Genomic DNA, 20,745 nt, shown 5'->3' on the forward strand with positions numbered 1-20,745 from the left:
ATTTTCGTAGTTATACAGGTGAAAAGAAATTACAATGAATAGTAATGGCGTTTTAGAGGATGATACATTTGTGTGGGATGTACAGTTAAAGACAACAATGAAGGTGAGAATTAAATAACAACATTCTGTGACTGGAGAGTATTTATGAGTTAGAATCTTGAGAATTTCAGTGAAAGATTGTGATGTAATTGTCCAGCAAGATATTTTAAATCATCTGCAACAGTTTATTGAAGGATATTCACCTCTGTACAGGAAACAAACTACACAGCCTCCCACCGGAAAGCTTTATCTCCATACCACTACTCAGACGACTTTCGCTGGGCGGAAATCTACTGCAGAAAATTGATGAAAGATGTCTAGACGGCCTGGGCAGGCTTGAATATTTAGACTTACAGGACAACAGGTTAACGTTGATACACTCAGAAGCGTTTAGAGATCTACGAAGATTGCAGGATCTGAATTTGCACAGCAATCGACTGGACAGACTACAGCCAGCTCTGTTGAAGGAAAACAAAGCGCTGAAGAAAGTTGACCTTAGCAACAATCAGATGACCAGCATGGACGTCAATGCTTTGGAGCACAATAGGTATAGTTTCTGTTGTTCTGTTAATTTCCAAGTTAGGGTAACGGCAATCATATGTCTGTTTCTTGGAATTTACTGCTTGAGTACTGGTGAATCGTTATTATGCCTCTCAAGTCTACACCAATCATCCTTTGGCACAGCGTATGTCTGCTTGGTTGGATTGAATCCGTGGTTACGCTAAACCTGTATTGTTACACACTTCTACGAAGACCCCATGCGTATTGTGTGAATGTTTGAGCTATACTGAGTGTTGTTAGACTGGGGATACCCGCAGGGACGCCAAAATCCCTGAAGAAGTGGCTAGTCTCTTTCTACCTACAGGGTTCTATAACTTGCTTAATAATTACTTCAGTCCATTTTCTCTTTGTTAATTAATTAAGTTTTTTGTTTTGTAATTACTAATTTCTAATTCACTTTTCCAGGGATCTGCGGGAAATATCCTTATCACGTAACTCTTTGAACACATTTCCGGATGCTGTGCGCAGTTTACCATCACTGCAGAAACTAGATCTGAGTTACAATCGAATCTACCAACTAATTCGACCATTATCCGAGCTAAAATCTTTAGCCGAATTGAATCTATCCAAAAATAAATTGCATACGCTAATCGATGGAACATTCTCCCAGATGGATAATCTTACAGTACTGGATCTTGAATCTAATGAAATACAATATTTGACACCACATATTGTACGCTCGAATCCTTCCTTGTTTTCGTTGAGATTATCTAGAAATAAATTGACTTCTGTGCCCAGTGCTGCTTTCTCAGATTTGCCACAGTTGACCGAGGTGGAATTACAAGAAAATGAATTGACACACCTGGCTAGCGATGCATTCTCCGGTGTACCAAATCTACTTATGCTGAATCTCAGCCATAATCATCTAACCAGCTTAGATAGAGCAGGATTGCAAGGTCTTAAATCCATGGAAATCCTAGACATAAGTCACAACAGAGTTACTCGGCTGAACAGTCCTTCTTTACCGCAGCTGGATTCCTTGATCCAGCTCAAGGTATTTAACTTCATGAAAAATACATATGTGAAACAAAAAAATGCACTTAAGAAATCTTGTTCACTTATTTAAGGCAATTTATTTATTTATTATTATTATTCTTTATTTTTAAAGATGGACGGCAACAGAGTTTGCGCAATACAAGGTTCGCCATTTTCTAAAATGTCCCATTTGAGATTTCTGAGTCTGCGCAACAATAAATTAGTCTCGGTTTCTGAAACTGCCATGCAACCATTACGAGCCACTATTTACCAATTGGATATCGAAGGTAAAGCTCTGTAAATATAAACTAAATCGATTATCCAGAGAAAAAAAAATATCTGGTTTAGAAAATCACATGACTATTTTACTATTAATTACTATTAACATTTTTTACTTAAAAATAAAAAATAGCCACATGCGGGGATCGCCCAATTACAGTACCACGCTCATAACTACTGCACCAACAACTGCTACAAATAAGGGGAGAAAACTGTCCAATCATAACCCCACTCTTAATTAAGTGATAAAACGCACTGACACTAGTAAAGTAAAGTAAAGAAATTGCCTATTTTTTAGGCAGGCTTTACCTCCTACTATCAAATTAGATAGACGTGGACGGAGGCGACTAGCAAACATACTTTACTACAAAGTTTCATATTAACCATTAAATAGAATCCAAGGCAAAGGGAATGGAACCCACTAAACCAACAATACATCTTAGCATTGCGGGTCTAGTCTATAACCGCCTAACATACTTTACTGTAAATTTCTTTTATTAACCATTAGATAAAATCCAAGGCCTAGACCAAGGGAATCGAACCCACTAAACCAACAATACATCTTAGCATTGCGGGTCTAGCCTATAACCGCCTAACTATGCTTTACTTTAAAAGTTCTCATATTAAGCATTAAATAAAATCTAAGGCCTAGACCGGGGGAATCGAACCCACTAAACCAACAATACATCTTAGCATTGCGGGTCTAGCCTATAACCGCCTAACTATGCTTTACTTTAAAAGTTCTCATATTAAGCATTAAATAAAATCCAAGGCCTCTAGACCCAGGGGAATCAAACCCACTAAACCAACAATACATCTTAGCATTGCGGGTCTAGTCTCTTAACCGCTCGGCTATCGTGGCGCCTCATTGACACTAGTACTTTCACTGGAAAGAATGTCACGAGGATATAAGATAATGTCACGTTTTTACTCGACTAAGAGAGTTATCAGGGATATTTCTGGGTTAACAGGCGACAGTATAGAGGATTAAGGAATGTTAATTACATAGTCTCTGGTTTCTCTGTTTTTTTACTTCAGGATAGAGAAGATGGTTTGTTTGGATACGTAGTAAGGAATATTTTTACACTGTTCCAAGGATTTTGAATGGTAGGGATTGGGTTTGGTGGAGATTGGAACGTTTAATTGTAATCCACTGTTCCCGTTTACGGTAAGGCCCAACGTAATAATTAATATTTCTATTATTTTATTTTTTTGTTCCAGGCAATCCCCTCAGATGTTCCTGCGGCCTTGTTTGGTTGAACAGTTGGAATAAAGACGGTGGACCGTACCAAGGTCCTCGTTGTATGGATGGATCAGAATTTCTGGAATACAGGCAGGCTAGACAAGGGTGTCCAGAGCCCAAATATGCTGATCCATTATGTGATGAACAGATACCACCAAATAGTCAGTAGAATAGATTATATTGTGTTGTATTTAATGTTATTTATTTATTTTTTTAACTTATGTACCATTCAAGTATTGATTAAAAACAAAACATTGTAAGTTGATAAAGTTTTAAGTCCACTAGTCACAGATAGTTCGTGTGCTGCAATCTTCTATGACTTGTTAAAGCTTTCAATATTTTTGGTTAACCAATCAATTGCTTAGATAATTAAAGTACTCAGTTCTAGGACCGACACAACAATTGTCATCCACATCGTTCCAAGATCCAAACCGAAAGCCACTACCCGAAGAAACTGATTATTTCTACGAAGATTATATTGAATACGAAGAGAACGCTTCATTGCCGATACAGTTAGCCTCAAGCAGTACCATAATACCTACGGCTATTGTGCCACCTCCGCCACAAAGTAGCACTACTAGACAACCGCCGCCAATGTCGCATTTTGTTGCCGGAGATACGCCCACTTTGTACGCAAAACCAGCTGATGAGGCGAAAAATAATAAACCAAAAACCACGTATACATTTTTCGGTATGCCACTGCCATCTATCAGTCTAGGCAAGTAACTAATTATAATCTTCTAATTGTCTTTTAGTTTCACTTCAAGGTTTTAATTCACTCTGCACATGTGATTTATTTATTTCACCTCACCTGGTCAATGTATGCACTTGGCAATATCACAATTTTAAAATTTAACAAAGTTCTTAAACCCAAAAATATTTAAGTACAATATTACTACTACTTTATTGTCTAGAACTGAGAAGTAGTCGGGTATTATATTACCTCCTTTCAACTTGCTTCTTCTTATAATTTTTTAGTTATAGCATTCTGTAGAAGTTGATTTATTATCTCTTTTAATCTCGGATCATTCCCAAAGCGACGCAGTTGCTAGGCACCCATTGATAGAGTAGCTTTTCACCTGTCCTTGATTAAACGGGTAACTGCGGGTAACCATTGATTGCGGATACCTTGATCATCCATGAATTTACTGTTAACTTTAATGGAGTCACAGGTATGACAAAAACATCGATTATGGTAATCGATACAGAGGATCAATCGTCGAGTACTGTACTTTTTGTTTGGTGACTGTTTGGTGACTGGTGCCAATTTCAGTCGGAATTTTTGTTATTTGTGTTAATGTCAAGTTTTGACTTAGATGATAATCTCGTTCTAATATGACCTAGTTCCCAGGTCGAAAGCTTAGCATTAATACAAATAAAAAATTACGAACGTATAAATTGGTAAATCATCTTTCTTCCTCTTTGAAGAAGATCAAAGTAATACCCATCCCGTTTTGATCGATTCTTGGTCGCCTAAAAAGAACTTCCTAAAATTTCTGTACTCCCCCCCAGTCTTATAAATTTTCATTCCAAAAATCCAACGTGTTTGGGGGGGGGCCGAAATAGTCGATGTCAAAAAATTGTTTGCACTAATTTTATTAATGACTTGGCATTTTTTTTTATAGGGCCATTTCTATTTCTTCATTTTTTGGTTTTCCCTTCATGAGTTAGAAGTTAGAAAATTTTGGGATGTATTCCGTGAAATCCGTGATTAGGTGAAATTTTCTCTGTTTCCAACCATCTCAATTCGTAAAAGTGTTTTTAAAATGTTTACTTTCCGACAGATTGGGCGCCACGAAAGCCGAGCGGTTAAGAGACTAGACCCGCAATGCTAAGATGTATTGTTGGTTTAGTGGGTTTGATTACCCTGGTCTAGGGCCTTGGATTTTATTTAATGGTTAATATGAGGAATTTATAGTAAAGTATGTTAGGCGGTTATAGGCTAGACCCGCAATGCTAAGATGTATTGTTGGTTTAGTGGGTTCGATTCACCCGGTTTAGGCCTTGCTTTTTATTTAATGGTTAATATGAAAACTTTATAGAGTAAAGTATGTTAGGCGGTTATAGACTAGACCCGCAATGCTAAGATGTATTGTTGGTTTAGTGGGTTCGATTTCCACTGGTCTAGGCCTTGGATTTTATTTAATGTTTAATACAAGAACTTTGTAGTAATGTATATTTGCTAGTCGCCTCCGTCCTCGACACCTAATTTGGTAGTTGGACGTAAAACCCGCCTGAAAGATTAGGCATTACTTTACTTTACTCTCCGACAGATTGATGTTATAATTTCATATTACATGTTGGAATGAGGATCTGTGATTAACAGATAAAAATTGTTAATAATAAAATTATGTTCAATAAAAAGTATTTGAAAACTTTTGTTTTTGGTTTGTTTGATTTATGAACCCTATTTCCGCTTTTTAGTACATTCTAGAAAACAAAACTGGCGTGCACACTCGCATGACTTCCTCCTAAGACAATTCTCAGAAGAACTCTTACAGATCTAGGCGGTTTGGATGCTGTTACAAGATTCTGGACAGCCAAGGTTTTATGATAAGATTTTCTGGGTGAAGTGACTATATAACTTGAATATCCTAAGTTTTTACTAGTTTTGAAATAAGTATGCAACTGCAGTTATCCTACCAACTTACAAACTAAAAAACCTTCTTCTGCAATACTTTCGAAGGATGCACCCTTGCACAAGGTAAAGGATTTTTTTAAAAAAATTTCTTGCTTTCAAGATTTAACATGCATGGAGGTTCACTAATTTTTCAAGATTTATTAATTAATTCACTTACTATTTGGGATTTTTCTGAATTTTGAATTTAAAGGAATTTCTATTTTATTGGTCTACGTCAGAGGTCGCCAAATATGGTCTATGTAGACCCCTAGGGGTCTATTTAACAAAAGTAGGGGGGTCGATCTGAGCCAGGGGGTGAAAGGGTAAAACAATTTCGAACCCAATATGGCGGAACCTTGCAAAGAAACACCATTGCACACCCATCTCTCATTAATTAAGAAGCAATACCTGCAGTTACTTTACTTATTTATAATTAATTTTTTTTTTTAATGATTTAAGGCGCGTCAACATCTAAGGTTATTGGAGCCCGGAGCTTTTTTCAGAGCACTGTACGGCCTCCGGACAATGTTCTCTCGTTACAGACAACACTGTCCATCACCGGACAGTGAGCTGTAAGAAGCTCCTAGGAAGAGAAAATCTAAGGGTCAGCTGCTGGATTCGAACCCGGGACCTCCGCGTGGGAGTCCAGTACGCTAACCTCATAGCTAATCTCTTCCCTATATAATTACTTATTATTTAATAAATATAAAGGTATTTAAATTTCAACATTAAGATATTTTTCATAAAACTATTGTTACACAATGTAAAATTACTTTAATAAATGTTTGAAAAATCATAAAATAAATGTACAAACACAGTAAGTACCTAATCGATAGTTTCATTTTAATTAACTGAAAATTACTTTTATGGGGGGGGGGGTCGATGATCCAAAAAAAAAAAGTTTGGCGACCCCTGCGTTTTCGTTAATATTGGTAATTAACTCAAATGATTTTATGATTGAAGTGGCTGGAATAAAATAACTTTTAAAAATAATCTGAGACTATTTTTAATCTTCTCCAGGAAATTTCTGGGGCTCCAGTCGTAAGCAAGATGGCCGGGGTCGTTTTACTGGAATCACGGCCACAGTACAGCAAGTACCATCGCCGCCAAACAAAGTTGAAGAAGGATTCAGACCGATGTTGTCCGATGTTTCCGGTGGTTTTCGGCCAATTTTCAATCCTTATGAAAAGAAAACTGAAGAACGCGGGAAGAAAGTGTTTCCGGTTGGCCGACCAAATGATTGGATCAGCACAACGGCTAAATCTTTGATAGTGACCAATGTAGGTAATCGGTGGTTTCTTTGAAGTATTTGATTTTTGGGTTCTTTAAAAATTTAATGGGCTAGTAAGTTTAGTAACAAGTAAGCAGTGGGGAAGCTGTATAGATCACGCTTGCCTCTGAGCGATTTCGAACTTTAATCCATCATCAGGTGCAGAGAATTCGACTTCAATTGAGTGGAAGTTATTAAGTAAGTATAGTGTAAGACGAGAACACAGTTGAAGTCCAATTCATCACACCAAACATAAACCTCTGATGGTGGATGAAAATCCGAAACTTGAAAGGAATACAAAAAAAAATACATGTGACTGATAAAATCAGCTGATTATCCAGCTCTATAGGCACAACCTAATTCTGCCTAGAATCAGGTTGTAGTCCAGATTTAGTCCATGGAAGATGACAGTCTCTCCTCCTCAGATCCACCAAAAGTCATTTTCAAACTCTGCCTCTCTGAGACCATTCACACCGGAAAATGCAGTCATTTGAATTGACGCAAGTGAAAAATCTCCTGACTTAAATGATGTCTTTGGCAGCTAGAAGCTTCCCCCTGGTACCACTGCACAGAATCTTCGAAGGATTAGACTGGTAGCACCAATATTGATGTTATCCAATTTGCAGATTGTTTTTGGATTTCCAGTTTGTCAGAGCTTGTTATAGATTGTAGGTGATGTTTTTTTTTTTACCAAAGGTGGGTGCAGCTGGGAAAGTTCAAGACCAATCGGTGATCCGTGCGACTGATACCATAAAAGAGCCAGCTTCTAATCAACCAGCGCTATTCCAATACAATCGAATGAACCCAACACAATTCGATCTGATCACTACATCGACCGAAATAGCCTCTGAAGAAGTAGTTCACACTATACCACCAACGAACATAGGAGCCATCCAAACATATCTTAGCACCTCGAAGACCAGTACACCGTTGTCGTTTCGTGAAGTCTATGTAGAAGGTGAGTGGTTAAACCTAGAAAGAAGGTGCAACTATTGCATAGTGCAGAATTAGAACATTATTTTGTAGTTACTGTATTATTTTTGGTTACTGAATCATAGTTTCAATAAGATGAAAATTTAATGCCAGTTTCAGAGTCATTATAACAGTCATTATGAACATGCAGTCCATGACAGACAAGACAGAAGACACACCAACCCTCTAATGATGAAAAACAGTACATTGCAAATAAGCCCTGAAGATGGACCTTCTCCCTAGGTCGAAAGCTCGGCATAATTGAAGTTTATAATGACTGAAACTGGCATTGATTTTTTCATCCTATTATTTTGTAGAATCAAATCGAAATGCATCTTCTAAGCAGCGAAATCTCAGCAATAATTAACTTGGTTTAATTCAAATTTTAAAGTTAATCGTCGAAACCATTTTCAGGGGGGAAAAAATCAGCAAAATCGAATGTCCCATGGGCCGATTTCAACCGATATATTACGAGTATAACCGAAGAAGAACGATCGCATACGAATTGGATACGTCGTTGCAGCGTTTCCCCCTCCCATTAATTAATAATAAATAAAAACAAATTTTTTTAAGATCCAAAGCAATTTTATAGTATTTTTTCCCCCCTTCAATCTGCTTTCTAGACTCATCAGAAATGTGGGAAACACCAATGGCGACCAGTTCATCAACAATCCTCCCAACAACCACGAACAGTCAAACACTGCCAAACAACAAGACCATCGGAGGTCCATCACCATTATCCGGATTCCTGGCACCTGGTGGCCAGCTGCCTCCAGTCAGGACACCAGTTGGCCGGCCTATAATCACCAAGGTAGCCCAGCCGCAGAGTCCTCCGATGCCGATTGCCGAAGAAATACAAGGACCACAACCGGTGCTGAAAAATGGTGAATTCCAGTCAACGGGAAAAAGTAAAAAGAACCAATCGATTTCTTGGTATTTTAAGAACTATAATAATACCAATTTAAGGCCTTACATTGGTCCGCCAGCTTTTTCTGGCAAAGGCGCTGCTATAAAGACGTTTCCTGAATGGTCGTTAAAGTACTATTTATTCGTACTAGTCTTCTTGCGCCTAGTTGCATAGAAAAAAAGTTTACCTTAAGTTTAAACTTTAGCACTTCACTTATGATCAAAAAAATGTTCTCTCTCCCCCCAAAAAACGAAGCCATTGTTAAGAAAAAAAAATCTTTTTTGGCGCAGCTTAACCCTAGACTCAAGTCCTAATGCCAAATGCTGAACAAGAAGAATATTAACTAACAGCGTTTGTTGAAGCTACAAGCCAAATCCCTGGGATTTATTTCGGATATAATTTTGCCTGATTATGGGAAGCCTTCAGTACTTCATTTCCTACCGGAAATCAGGTTTTGTTGGACTGCTGTTAGGCCACACAGAGATACTGTTACCAATTTTTTCTTTCTCTTGGCAAATCCTTATCTAGGTTTGGCTCTTGTAGGAAACTCTAAGGCCAATCCTCATGAAGGGTTTGCTTATCCTTACTCTATCACCTGTGTTTGTATCTTTCCATCTTTCCACCCACTGCTACCTTCTGTAACCTTTCTATCAGCTGAACTCGCCACCGCTTCTCTTACAATTTTTGATAGCCTATCAGTTCTGACGCTTAATACTAGAAAGTAACTATCGATACACAAACTGATCAATCAAACTCTGAACAAATCGATTGAAAAAAATAATACTCCCTCAAAATCTTAATAAGTTCTGGGAGCTCCATCCTAACTTCTAACCCGTTATAGATATTAAATAAAAAAAAAAATTAAATTGCAACCTCAATGTACCTCTGATCTCAATCAAATTATTTTTATCGCAATTTAAAATCCTGTAAATTTCAATCTCAGGATTTTTCTGGTAATCCTTTTTTATCGAGTGTATGTATATAAATATTTTTATTGTATAGCTTGTATATTAAATTTATTTTTTAAATCAATTATTGAATAATTCATATAATTAATTGATTAAAGGCCAGACTGGTTCATAATCGATATTTCAGAAGTTATGATTATGTACATATCGATATTATTGATTAGATTGATTATAAAGATGGCATTGTAACCAGTTTTTTTTTAATGAATTGTTTCAGAAATACTTGTGAAATAAAACGTTTTAATAAAAAGAAAAAAGTTATTTAGTTTATTTATTTAAACCTTTTATTTGTGCAGTGGTTATGAAGGTGGTCATTGCAAGATCCCCGAGAATGAATACTTTTTGAATAGTTTTTTTTTTTTTACTGTTACAAAAATTCATCCTAGCCACAGCTAATCCAGATAAAATAACCACGCTAACGGGTGATAGAAAAATAAATTCTTGCAGCTGATGTTATCAGTTTTAAGTCGTCCAACATAGTTTCTGTACAATATTATTGTAAGCTTGTGTTCTTTTGCAAAGAAGGACTACTTTAGTGGATATTTATTTACAAACTATGGAAGGAAATGGATTTCTGGATGTATGATGATTGGCTGAACTCTGGAGAATGTTGCTAATTACAATTATTGGGAAGGGGAATCCTCATTGTTCTGCATCTCTAATTCCAGGACTAAATGATGTACTCCCTTGTTCCTCTCTTCAGTACTTCATTTTTAAGTGAGCATTGAGAAAGATAGTAATGGAGTCTTTATCTCACTCACTAACACTCACACACACACACACACAATCACAGAATGAGTCTGACGTAGATATTTATCATTCTTGAAGTAGGTATTTAGAAAAAGATGCATTTTTTTTTTTTTTTTTTTTTTTTTTTGTAATAAAACCGACAGAGTGAGAGAGTTAAAGTGGGTGATATGGGGCGACTCAGGGGGCAGAGTTGAGGCAACAGTGGAAAGGAAAGAAATCCTACGTTAGTTGGTAAAGAAGTAGGTAAAGAAGGATGGATCATGCGCAGATATGGGCTGCTGTAGAGGCTGTAAAGGTCGGTCGCAGGTTCCCGGGGGCTCTCGCTGTTCACAGTCAACACGCCCAGTTCACTCGACACTAGCGAGCAAATAGCGTGTTCACATAGTTTTCATTTTATCATTTTTTTGTTTTGTCCATTCCCCCTCAAAAGTATAACGTTCATTTTCTATTGATGTCGTCACAAGTGACCAGAACCGCCTAATTCTATCTACTTTTATATATCGGGAGAAAAAAAAAAAAAAAAAAAATTTGAAAAGAAAATTAAATTGTTCACCGTATTTCACGGATTATTCGTGCATTTTGGTTTTTCCCATGAAGTTTGGGTGAAAATTTCAGAACACAGTTCCATATACAAAGCACAGCTTCCACCATCGTCTCTTTTATCGAGGTCAGATATTAAACATTTATAAATCTTTATTTAAATTATTATTTTTGTTTACAAAAATAATATTTAGAATATTTAAAAATAATGTATGTTGTCTAACCAGTCTGTCTGTCCAGACTGAACGATCAGCATGACTAACAAAAAATTTATCGCTGATACTCACACGACCATCTTTTACTGCAATTTTTCAAAGTCTAATTATCCGAACAACAAAATACACTAAAACTAATTTTCCCTACCGTAAAAAAATAAATTCTAAATTTATAATTATGGAAACTATGTACGTCATTAGGAGGAAATCGTCGGTGCCAAACAAAAAAAAATGAATAAATAAATAAAATCTACTTCCGGAAAGAGAATTTTTCATAGAAACCCCCACTTAATCCTGCTTGATATTACTTTAAGTGTTTAGACGATACTTTCGCTTAACGGGCACTTTAGACGGAAGTGATCTTCTTACCAGAAGTGCCCTTAATTGAATTCTGACGAAAAAAAAGTTTTTAAACAAACGTTTCCGTTCTAAATAAGTACACACTTATCTAATAATAATAATGCAATTTTTTTTTTTAAAATCTCAGAAAAGTAAAAAAAATTCATTTTTTAAAGTGGTACTTCCGGTAAGCGGATTTACATCGCTTAGTCTACTGTCACATTTCCGGCTATACACAAACAATATTAAAAGTTACGATTTTTTCAAAAACATTTCAATTTTTTTATTTTTTTTTTTTTTGAGCCAGTGGTTCACAAAAACCCGGATCATTTTCAAAAAATAAAAAACCACATTCTGAGAACCTCAAAATGGACATTTCCGGTAACGGAACTTTGTCTCGATTGTAATTTTTTTACTTCCGCTAGTAAGAACTAGCATTTTTTTTTTTTTTTTTTTTTAACATATTTAACTTTTACCAACATTGTTCTGTTTTTGTAAAGCCGTACAATACACTAAATTGAAACATTAGAGTGAAGCCTTATTTTCTCCGAATTTTCCTCTTTTTTTTTTTTTTTTTTTAAAAATTATTAAAAAAAAGAGAAGTAAAGTAATCGCCAATTTTTCCAGGCGGGACTTAATGTCCAACACTACAATAAACAAATTTCTTCTAACAAATAGCCATACACGAAATTCGAACTGAGGATCACCCACTTACAAAACCACGCTCTTGACTACAACATCAACAACAACCCGTTTCTGAACAAAAAAATTTTTATTAAAATAGATATTTTCAGCCATCTATGTGTACGTATGTGTACAATGGAAAATACCCCCCCCCCCACACACACACAAAGTGGAAAAATCCATTCAGCAATGGGGGGGGGACATTTCAGGTCAAAGGATTATGATCGCTAAATGGATTTAAGAACCCTTTGTAGGGATTAAATTGAAATATAAAGTACCAAACACTTTTTTCAGACTCAAGGGCCCGTTACCCTGTATATTTTAATGAAATATCTGTTTCAAAAAAGTTTGCTATTGCACTTGGAGAATGTAAAAAAAAAAAAAGATAATATATCAATAATGTAAAGAATAACCAGATAAAGACCCCCCCCCCCCAAAGAAGTGAACATGAAATAGAATTGAGAAAAAAGTAGGTTAGGTTAGGTTAGGTTGGGTTAGGTAAGGTTGGGTTAGGTTAGGTTATGTTAGGTTAGGTTAAGTTAGGTTAGGTTGGGTTGGATAGATATCATCTTGGAATTTACTGCAATATGGATACCATATTGGGGCAATTTTTTGCAAACAGGTCCTAACCTAACCTATTCACAAAAAAATTATAACCAATATTACAACTATTTGGTGTTATTTTTTATCCAACATTTGTTTAAAACAATTTTTTACATTTATTACAATCACTATCTGATCAAAAAAATTAAAATAAATTAATAAAATCTGTTGCGAAGACTCACAGGACTTCCTCTTATTAAAATTCTCTAGCTGTTGATTTATATGAACATTTTAATCTACGCCTAAAAAGTAATTTTCATAAAAGAATTGTTCAAATAAATACTTTTAAATAAATATCAAATTTAAAGACAATTAAAAAAAATATTTTTGGACAAAAAAAGAAAAATCAGAAAAGTGAATTAAAAAAATCCGTTGAATAAGTGGTAGTTCTGGGATTTTTGAGGAAACTAAGAATTTAAACATCTTTTATGATATAAAACCCGCAGAGACGTAGATTATACTAAAATTGTATGTTTAAAAGGAAGAAAGCCACCTCCCCCACTCTTTTAAATGGAAATTTTGATTCCCTTTTAAATGGGAATCGTTCTTGAAAAATTAATTTAAAAAAAGAAAAAGCATAAGTTGTAGACTAACATTAGAGATTAGAAAATTTAAAGGAAATAGTTGAAGCCGTTTTTAAGAAAATCTCAAAGTAAATAAAAAGACCGGCAGTACTTCCGGTTCAGTTAGGTTAAGTTAGGTTAGGTTAGGTTAGGTTGGGTTGGGTTAGGTTAGGTTAGGTTAGGTTGGGTTGGGTTAGGTTAGGTTAGGTTAGGTTAGGTAAGGTTGGGTTAGGTTAGGTTAGGTTAGGTTAAGTTAGGTTAGGTTGGGTTGAGTTAGGTTGGATTGGGTTAGGTTAGGTTAGGTTGGGTTAGGTTAGGTTAGGTTAGGTTAGGTTGGGTTGGGTTAGGTTAGGTTAGGTTAAATCTCCAGATTGCAATCAGATCATCTGGTTGGATCCAATCTTAATATGAAGTTTCTTCTTCCTGAGGTTTAGGATGAAAAAGAAAACAACTTCTCTGGGCTCAGGAGAACCTGAAAGCGGACATTTCCTTGCAAAAACACTTAATTAAAAATTTTGACACAATCTCAAATTTCTTTCCATGCCTACGAAGAGCAAATAAATATATAAATAAATGATTCTGGAGTAAATTTTTCATAATAAAGCAGATACATTATTGTGGACGCTGTTGTACTATATAGCGATATATTCTACTATGCAGACTTAGAAGAGACCTCCATTAATCACCCACTACTTGGTGGGTACTTACGAGACGTTCAAATGTCACTTTCAAGAAAGGGCTCGCCGGCGAACAGCTTCGCATAGCCGCCATATTAATTACTTAGCATTACAATGCTCTGGGTGGTGAGGGGGGGGGGGGTAGGCGAGGCGACAACAGGTAATAGATGGGTTTGGGGGAAATCTAGCGCTTCTAGTTCCTCCCGCGTACTCCTGAAATCACAGGATCACAGGATGGCTGTTTTGTGGAAAATCACAGTATTGATGCTTTGCCTTAAATTTATCTTCTTCTGTTATTGCGTTCATACAATTTCCTGTTACTTCCTCTAACCTGTTCTTCAAAGGAAATATGTGATAAAGTGGATGTTTTTTTTCCCCCCCCCCACAAAAGTAAAACATCCGGTTGTGAATACACGCACGAATTTCAAATTACTACTAACATCAAGATTCTAACACCAGAAATATGGAGTCAAATTTAATTCGTACCAAGACTACCCAGTTTGTAACCTACATCATACTGAACAGTAAACTTTACTGGGGCCATAACCTTACATCCGGATAATAGAAAAGGTTACAAATCTATGTGTGTTTAATGTACGATTCGAAATTTTGTAAAACAAAAAAAGCTCAGGAGCCTAATAAAATGTTTTAGATCTACATATATAAAGTAAGAATACCAGGTTTGAAGAAAAAGACTTTGAAACCGTTTTTGAGAAAATCACAAAATACTTTGGGGGGGAGGGGGGACATCGATTCAGTTAAGTGGTACTTCCGGTAGATCAATTTCAACTAAATCGACAATATCGACCTCAGTTGGCACCCGAGCGAAATATCAAATTTGAACTTTGTGACGAGAATTCCTCAATTTATCCCTTAATTCGGTAATCATTACTTCAAAATTCTGGGCTACCCTGTGTATGCATTCCATCTCTGGCTTAGTTATTAAATGGATAAAGGAGAAATCTCAATCTTTACGGTGAAACTAGAACAGAATTCCTTATTCTTCCTTTAATTTTGCAATCGTAGTAGTAATAATAATAATAGCAATAATAGGGAAGGGGGGGAAGGGATTAGCTATGAGGTTAGCATACTGGACTTCCACGCGGAGGTCCCGGGTTCGAATCCAGCAGCTAACTCTTAGATTTTCTCTTCTTAGGAGCTTCTTACAGCTCACTGTCCGGTGATGGACAGTGTTATCTGTAACGAGAGAACACTGTCCGGAGGCAGTGCACTGGAAAAAGCTCCGGGCGCTAATAACCTCAGCTGTTGATGCGAAAAAAAAAATAGCAATAATAATAATAGTAATAATAATAATACGGAGGGAAGGGATTAGCTATGAGGTTAGCATACTGGACTCCCACGCGGAGGTCCCGGGTTCGAATCCAGCAGCTGACCCTTAGATTTTCTCTTCCTAGGAGCTTCTTACAGCTCACTGTCCGGTGATGGACAGTGTTGTCTGTAACGAGAGAACACTGTCCGGAGGCCGGCAGTGCACTGAAAAAAGCTCCGGGCGCTAATAACCTCAGCTGTTGATGCGCAAAAAAAAAAAAAAAAAAAAAAAAAATAATAATACGGCGCTAATGGCCACGCTGTCGATGCGCCGGGAAAAAAAAATATTGATAATAATATAGGGAAGGGATTAGCTATGAGGTTAGCATACTGGACTCCCACGCGGAGATCCCGGGTTCGAATCCAGCAGCTGACCCTTAGATTTTTCTTTTCTAGGAGCTTCTTACAGCTCACTCTGTCCGGTGATGGACAGTGTTGTCTGTAACGAGAGAACACTTAAGTATAAGTAGATAAAATGATAAGGTAATAGTAAAAAATAAAATTTGCCAAATTGATAAAAAAAAATTCTTTACAGCTTTTTGTACTTTGGTTTAAATTTATTTTATTATTTTTTATAAAAATAATTTGTCAGTAAACAAAGAGTTTTAACAGTTTACCTTCTTTATGAAGAGGCCTCAGCCCTGTACAGCTGATTTGAGCTAATTTATTATTGTTTGTTAATTGTTTATATTCACTTATTGTATTTAATTCAATAAATAAATGGCTTAATTGATTTATTTTTAACATTATTTGCCACAAATTGTCGATTGGAATAAAACTAAAAAAAAAACATGTGCTGCAATCTGTACGACTAAATTGAAAAGTACATTGTACATTTTATTGATTTCACTTATGTGCAATATTTTATTATAAATTTTGATTCAATAAGTAAGGTTTTCTTTCGTCCAAATTACAATAATTTGGAATTTTACTTTTAATTACAAAAATTTATGCAAATTGCAAGCCATAATTTAAAAAGCTTATCCATCAATTAATTGATTTGAATTTTTTTTAAATTATGAATTATACTTAATTTAAATTTTGAACCCTGAGTTAGATATAACTGTCACAATTTGTTGTTTTTTTTTAAATAATAAAAAATAATTCAATCTCAGCTACAAAGACCAAGTTTTGAAAAAAAAATCTTTTACGAAATACTCGCACGACTATTTGTAACTACAATTTTTTTTTGCTTTATACGAGGGTCGTTTGAAAAGTGCGTGCAAAGTCAGAGAGATAGCACCACTGGCGCGTATCGAGGTTATGTTTAGTTAGTAGCATCTCTTGGAAGAACACACACCAAGTTTCAGCCAGATCGGTCTATTTCTTTGTGTTTGGCATTCGTTTGAATCGAGGAAGTCGAGTGATTTTCAAAAAAATGGACGAAAAAGAATTTCGTGTGTTGATTAAACACTACTTTATGAAAGGCAAAACGCCTGAGGAGACTAAAGAGAAGCTTGATAAACATTATGGTGACTCTGGCACCTTCGATTAGAACAGTTTATAAGTGGGTTCAAAATTTTCGGAGTGGCCATATGGGCACAAGTGACGCTGAACGTTCTGGACGCCCTGTTGAGGTTACTACTCCAGAAATCAGTGATAAAATCCATGATATGGTGATGGATGACAGAAGAGTGAAGGTGCGTGAGATTGCTAGTGCTGTGGGCATCTCGAATGAACGGGTACATAATATTTTGCATCAACATTTGGACATGACAAAGCTATCCGCAAGATGGGTGCCGCGATTGCTTACGCTTGACCAAAAACGAAATCGTGTGAAGTGTTGCAAGGACGGTTTGCAGCTGTTCCAGAAGAATCGCGCAGGACTTTAAGCGTCGTTTCGTCACTGTGGATGAAACATGGATACATCACTACACTCCTGAGACCTTTAGAACAATCTAAACAATGGGTTACCAAGGGGGGAATCTGCGCCAAAAAAAGGCGAAGACCGTTCCTTCGGCCGGAAAGATTATGGCGACTGTCTTTTGGGATTCGCAAGGAATAATCCTCATCGACTATCTGGAAAAGGGTAAAACTAGTAACAGGTGCATATTATTCATCGTTATTGGACCGTTTGAAAACCGAGCTGCAAGAAAAAACGCCCACGATTGGCCCCACAAAAAAGTCCTTTTCCATCACGACAACGCACCAGCTCACACCTCAGCAGTTGTGGTCGCAAAATTAATGGAAATAGGGTTCCAACTCGTTTCACATCCCCCCCTATTCTCCAGACTTGGCTCCCTCGGACTACTATTTGTTCCCCAATATGAAGAAATGGCTGGCGGGAAAAAAGATTTTATTCAAACGAGGAGGTGATTGCAGAAACGAATGGCAATTTTTCTGACTTGGACAAATCCTATTATTCGGAAGGGATCAACAAACTAGAGCAGCGTTGGACGAAGTGTATAACCTAAAAGGAGACTATGTTGAAAAATAAAAAAGGTTTACCCCAAAAAATTAAGTAGTTTTTATTTTTGCACGAACTTTTCAAACGACCCTCGTACTTTTACTTAAATATTAATTGACTTTAGCATTAAATAAAGTTTGAATTGAAGACGCTACTTGATTACTTAATTTCTCTAGAACTTAACTCAAATGTAGATACTCTGGAAAGTTGAGGCTGAAAAGATAATTTTTTTAAACAATAAATTCTAAAGAATCTTACTCTTTGTTTATACACCTTCATTATAACCTGAACAAATCATATGGAAATATAGGATGCTATATTCCACGTGGTTCCAAGTATTTTCTGTACCTTCTCTGCTACACGAGGTGTCAGTCGTCGCATTATGGGGGGGGGGGAGCATTACTAGATCACTGGTAGGCGATACCCGCAATGCTAAGATGTACTGTTGGTTTAGTGGATTCGATTCTCTAGTCTAGAGGTCTTGTATTTTATTTAATGGTTAATAACATTGTAGTAAAGGATGTTAGGCGGTTATAGGCTAGACCCGCAATGCTAAGATGTACGTATTGTTGGTTTAGTGGGTTCGATTCCCCCGGTCTAGGCCTTGGATTTTATTTAATGGTTAATATGAGAACTTTGTAGTAAAGTATGTTAGGCGGTTATAGGCTAGACCCGCAATGCTAAGATGTATTGTTGGTTTAATGGGTTCGATTCCCCCGGTCTAGGCCTTGGATTTTATTTAATGGTTAATATGAGAATTTTGTAGTAAAGTATGTTAGGCGGTTATAGGCTAGACCCGCAATGCTAAGATGTATTGTTGGTTTAATGGGTTCGATTCCCCCGGTCTAGGCCTTGGATTTTATTTAATGGTTAATATGAGAACTTTGTAGTAAAGTATGTTTGCTATTTGCCTCCGTCCACGACACCTAATTGGTAAGTAGATGTAAAACCCGCCTGAAAAATTAGGCATTACTTTTACTTTACTTTACTCTACTAGAACTCTGGAGGAATTAATGTCTGTGTTGAACACATGATGAGTTCATCTCTGGCAAAAATTTGTATGGATGATCAGGAAAGACGAGCGGTTAATTTTAGTGATAAAAGATTTTAAAAAGTAGGAGTGTATTTAAAGCTGTTAGCATTGGATTAAGTGGTATCGTAGAAAGATGGATTGGGGATTCGTTTAAGGATTCTGGATTAGAAGGAGGGGATTTTCTAGAGCTTCTAGCAGATCCTTTTACTCAATTAGTCTGTGCATTTGTCAGTATAAGTGGGGAAAAAAGTGAAAATATGATATCGAAAACATTTTTTGAGTATGTGATTCGTAAATCGAATTTCCATTTAGGAAGAATATCAGTATTTTTTTTGAGTTCCTGTTAATTTTCTAAACATTCCCTGTTGGGGTTTTATTAGTACTTGGACCAACTGGAAGATAGGCGTATCTCTCGCTTTTAGTTTGGAACTGTATCTCTGGCAATATTCGTCTTATCATCATCTAACCGAGATGTTTCTTTTGGACCATTTATTTATTATTTAAAATAAAAATAATGTTAGTTACTAAATTTCAAGATTCTAGAAAATTTTTAACACTACGTAAATTGCTGGTAGTGAAAGTAGTGTTCACAACAGGATTTCCTGTTTTTTTTTTTTTTTTACAAACTTTATTAATCTTGGTTGTGCCCTAAAGATGAACTTATTGTTCGTTCAACAAGCTAACTCAACCCTAAACCATAAATAAATATTACTTTGAAGTTATCAGGTGGAACATACATCGGGTTCATCAAGTCCCTGTGACCATCCAAGCGCAAGGTATCTTTATTCCTCATCATCTTCTATCGCCGGCCGAGAAAGAGCTATCTGTTCAAGAGTAGTTCAGCTGATGATTAAAAAACATTTTCTACATGAGGTTGTCAATTTTCAGTTTTCTAAGTAAACAAAGTTATATTTTAAATTTAAAAAAAAAAAGAGGAAAAATAATTTTTATTTTAAGGAAAATCTAGTCTGAACATACGCCTCTACGCACGATTTTCTCCAGCCTCATTTTCACGATTTTCTGAAAATATGTTTTGGGGGGGTGGGTGGAGGACCCAAAAATAAAATACAAATATTTGAAACAAAACAACAGCTCTTTGAAAATACGATGGGCAACAACAAGTCGAGAGATTATCACTTCCGGTACAAGACTTAATAGAAGACGACAAAGCACCAATAGTGAGTATCAGAGTGGATTTATGAAGCACTTAAATTGCTACAGACAAATAGTCCTTGTTAACCATCAAGTGAAAAAAGTAAAGTAATCGCCTATTTTTTCAGGCGGGGCTTAACGTCCAACTACCCAAATTAGGTGACGTGGACGGAGGCGTCTAGCAAACATACTTTACTACAAAATTTCTTTTATTAACCATTAAATAAAATCCAAGGCCTAAAACTGGGAATCGAATCCACTAAACCAAACAATACATCTTAGCATTGCGGGTCTAGCCTCTTAACCGCTCGGCTACCGTGACGCCCTATCTTTAAATGTAATTTTAAATGACGTCCTATGTAATTTTAAAGAAAGGCTTTTTCTGTAATTTACTACGAATTAGCCAAAACGGATTCATTTGAAGCTGATCTAATGGCGTATTTAAGCTTAAATGTCAGTTTGGCTTTTAATTTTTCCTCAATTAATAGTTTGGTTCAGAGGGAATGTGTCGCATTCTATCAACATTATTCTTAATTAGATCTCTTTTTTCTTTTCACCATGCAATTCTACGTAAGTTACAAGAAAATTCAATTATATTCCTAAATTATGGTAAGAAAAA

At 36.1% G+C, this 20,745-nt stretch overlaps 2 protein-coding genes across 6 annotated transcripts in view; both read left to right on the forward strand.

The window, feature by feature from the left end:
* The window catches only part of atk (artichoke), a 33,279-nt gene extending 23,199 nt beyond the window's left edge, over positions 1–10,080 (forward strand). Inside the window, exons 7-14 of one of the 2 annotated variants that reach the window (XM_074139151.1) lie at positions 253–586; positions 1,006–1,594; positions 1,709–1,862; positions 3,076–3,258; positions 3,480–3,815; positions 6,738–6,997; positions 7,684–7,945; positions 8,583–10,080. In XM_074139151.1, the coding sequence (XP_073995252.1) occupies positions 253–586; positions 1,006–1,594; positions 1,709–1,862; positions 3,076–3,258; positions 3,480–3,815; positions 6,738–6,997; positions 7,684–7,945; positions 8,583–9,040 (2,576 nt within the window). In that variant the 3' untranslated portion in view covers positions 9,041–10,080. The remainder of the gene's footprint in view (positions 1–252; positions 587–1,005; positions 1,595–1,708; positions 1,863–3,075; positions 3,259–3,479; positions 3,816–6,737; positions 6,998–7,683; positions 7,946–8,582) is intronic. The other variant, XM_074139152.1, reaches the window with a different exon arrangement.
* A 676-nt stretch (positions 10,081–10,756) lies between these two features.
* LOC141459698 (uncharacterized) overlaps positions 10,757–20,745 on the forward strand; it is a 323,978-nt gene continuing 313,989 nt past the window's right edge. For 3 of the 4 annotated variants that reach the window (XR_012461593.1, XR_012461594.1, XM_074139052.1), the window contains exon 1: positions 10,757–11,251. The gene's annotated coding sequence lies outside the window, so the exon portion shown is untranslated. The remainder of the gene's footprint in view (positions 11,252–20,745) is intronic. The other variant, XM_074139053.1, reaches the window with a different exon arrangement.

Source organism: Rhodnius prolixus, unplaced genomic scaffold (genome assembly GCF_049639745.1).
Source record: "Rhodnius prolixus isolate KJV_2025 unplaced genomic scaffold, Rpr scaffold_17, whole genome shotgun sequence".
NCBI lineage: Eukaryota > Metazoa > Arthropoda > Insecta > Hemiptera > Reduviidae > Rhodnius > Rhodnius prolixus.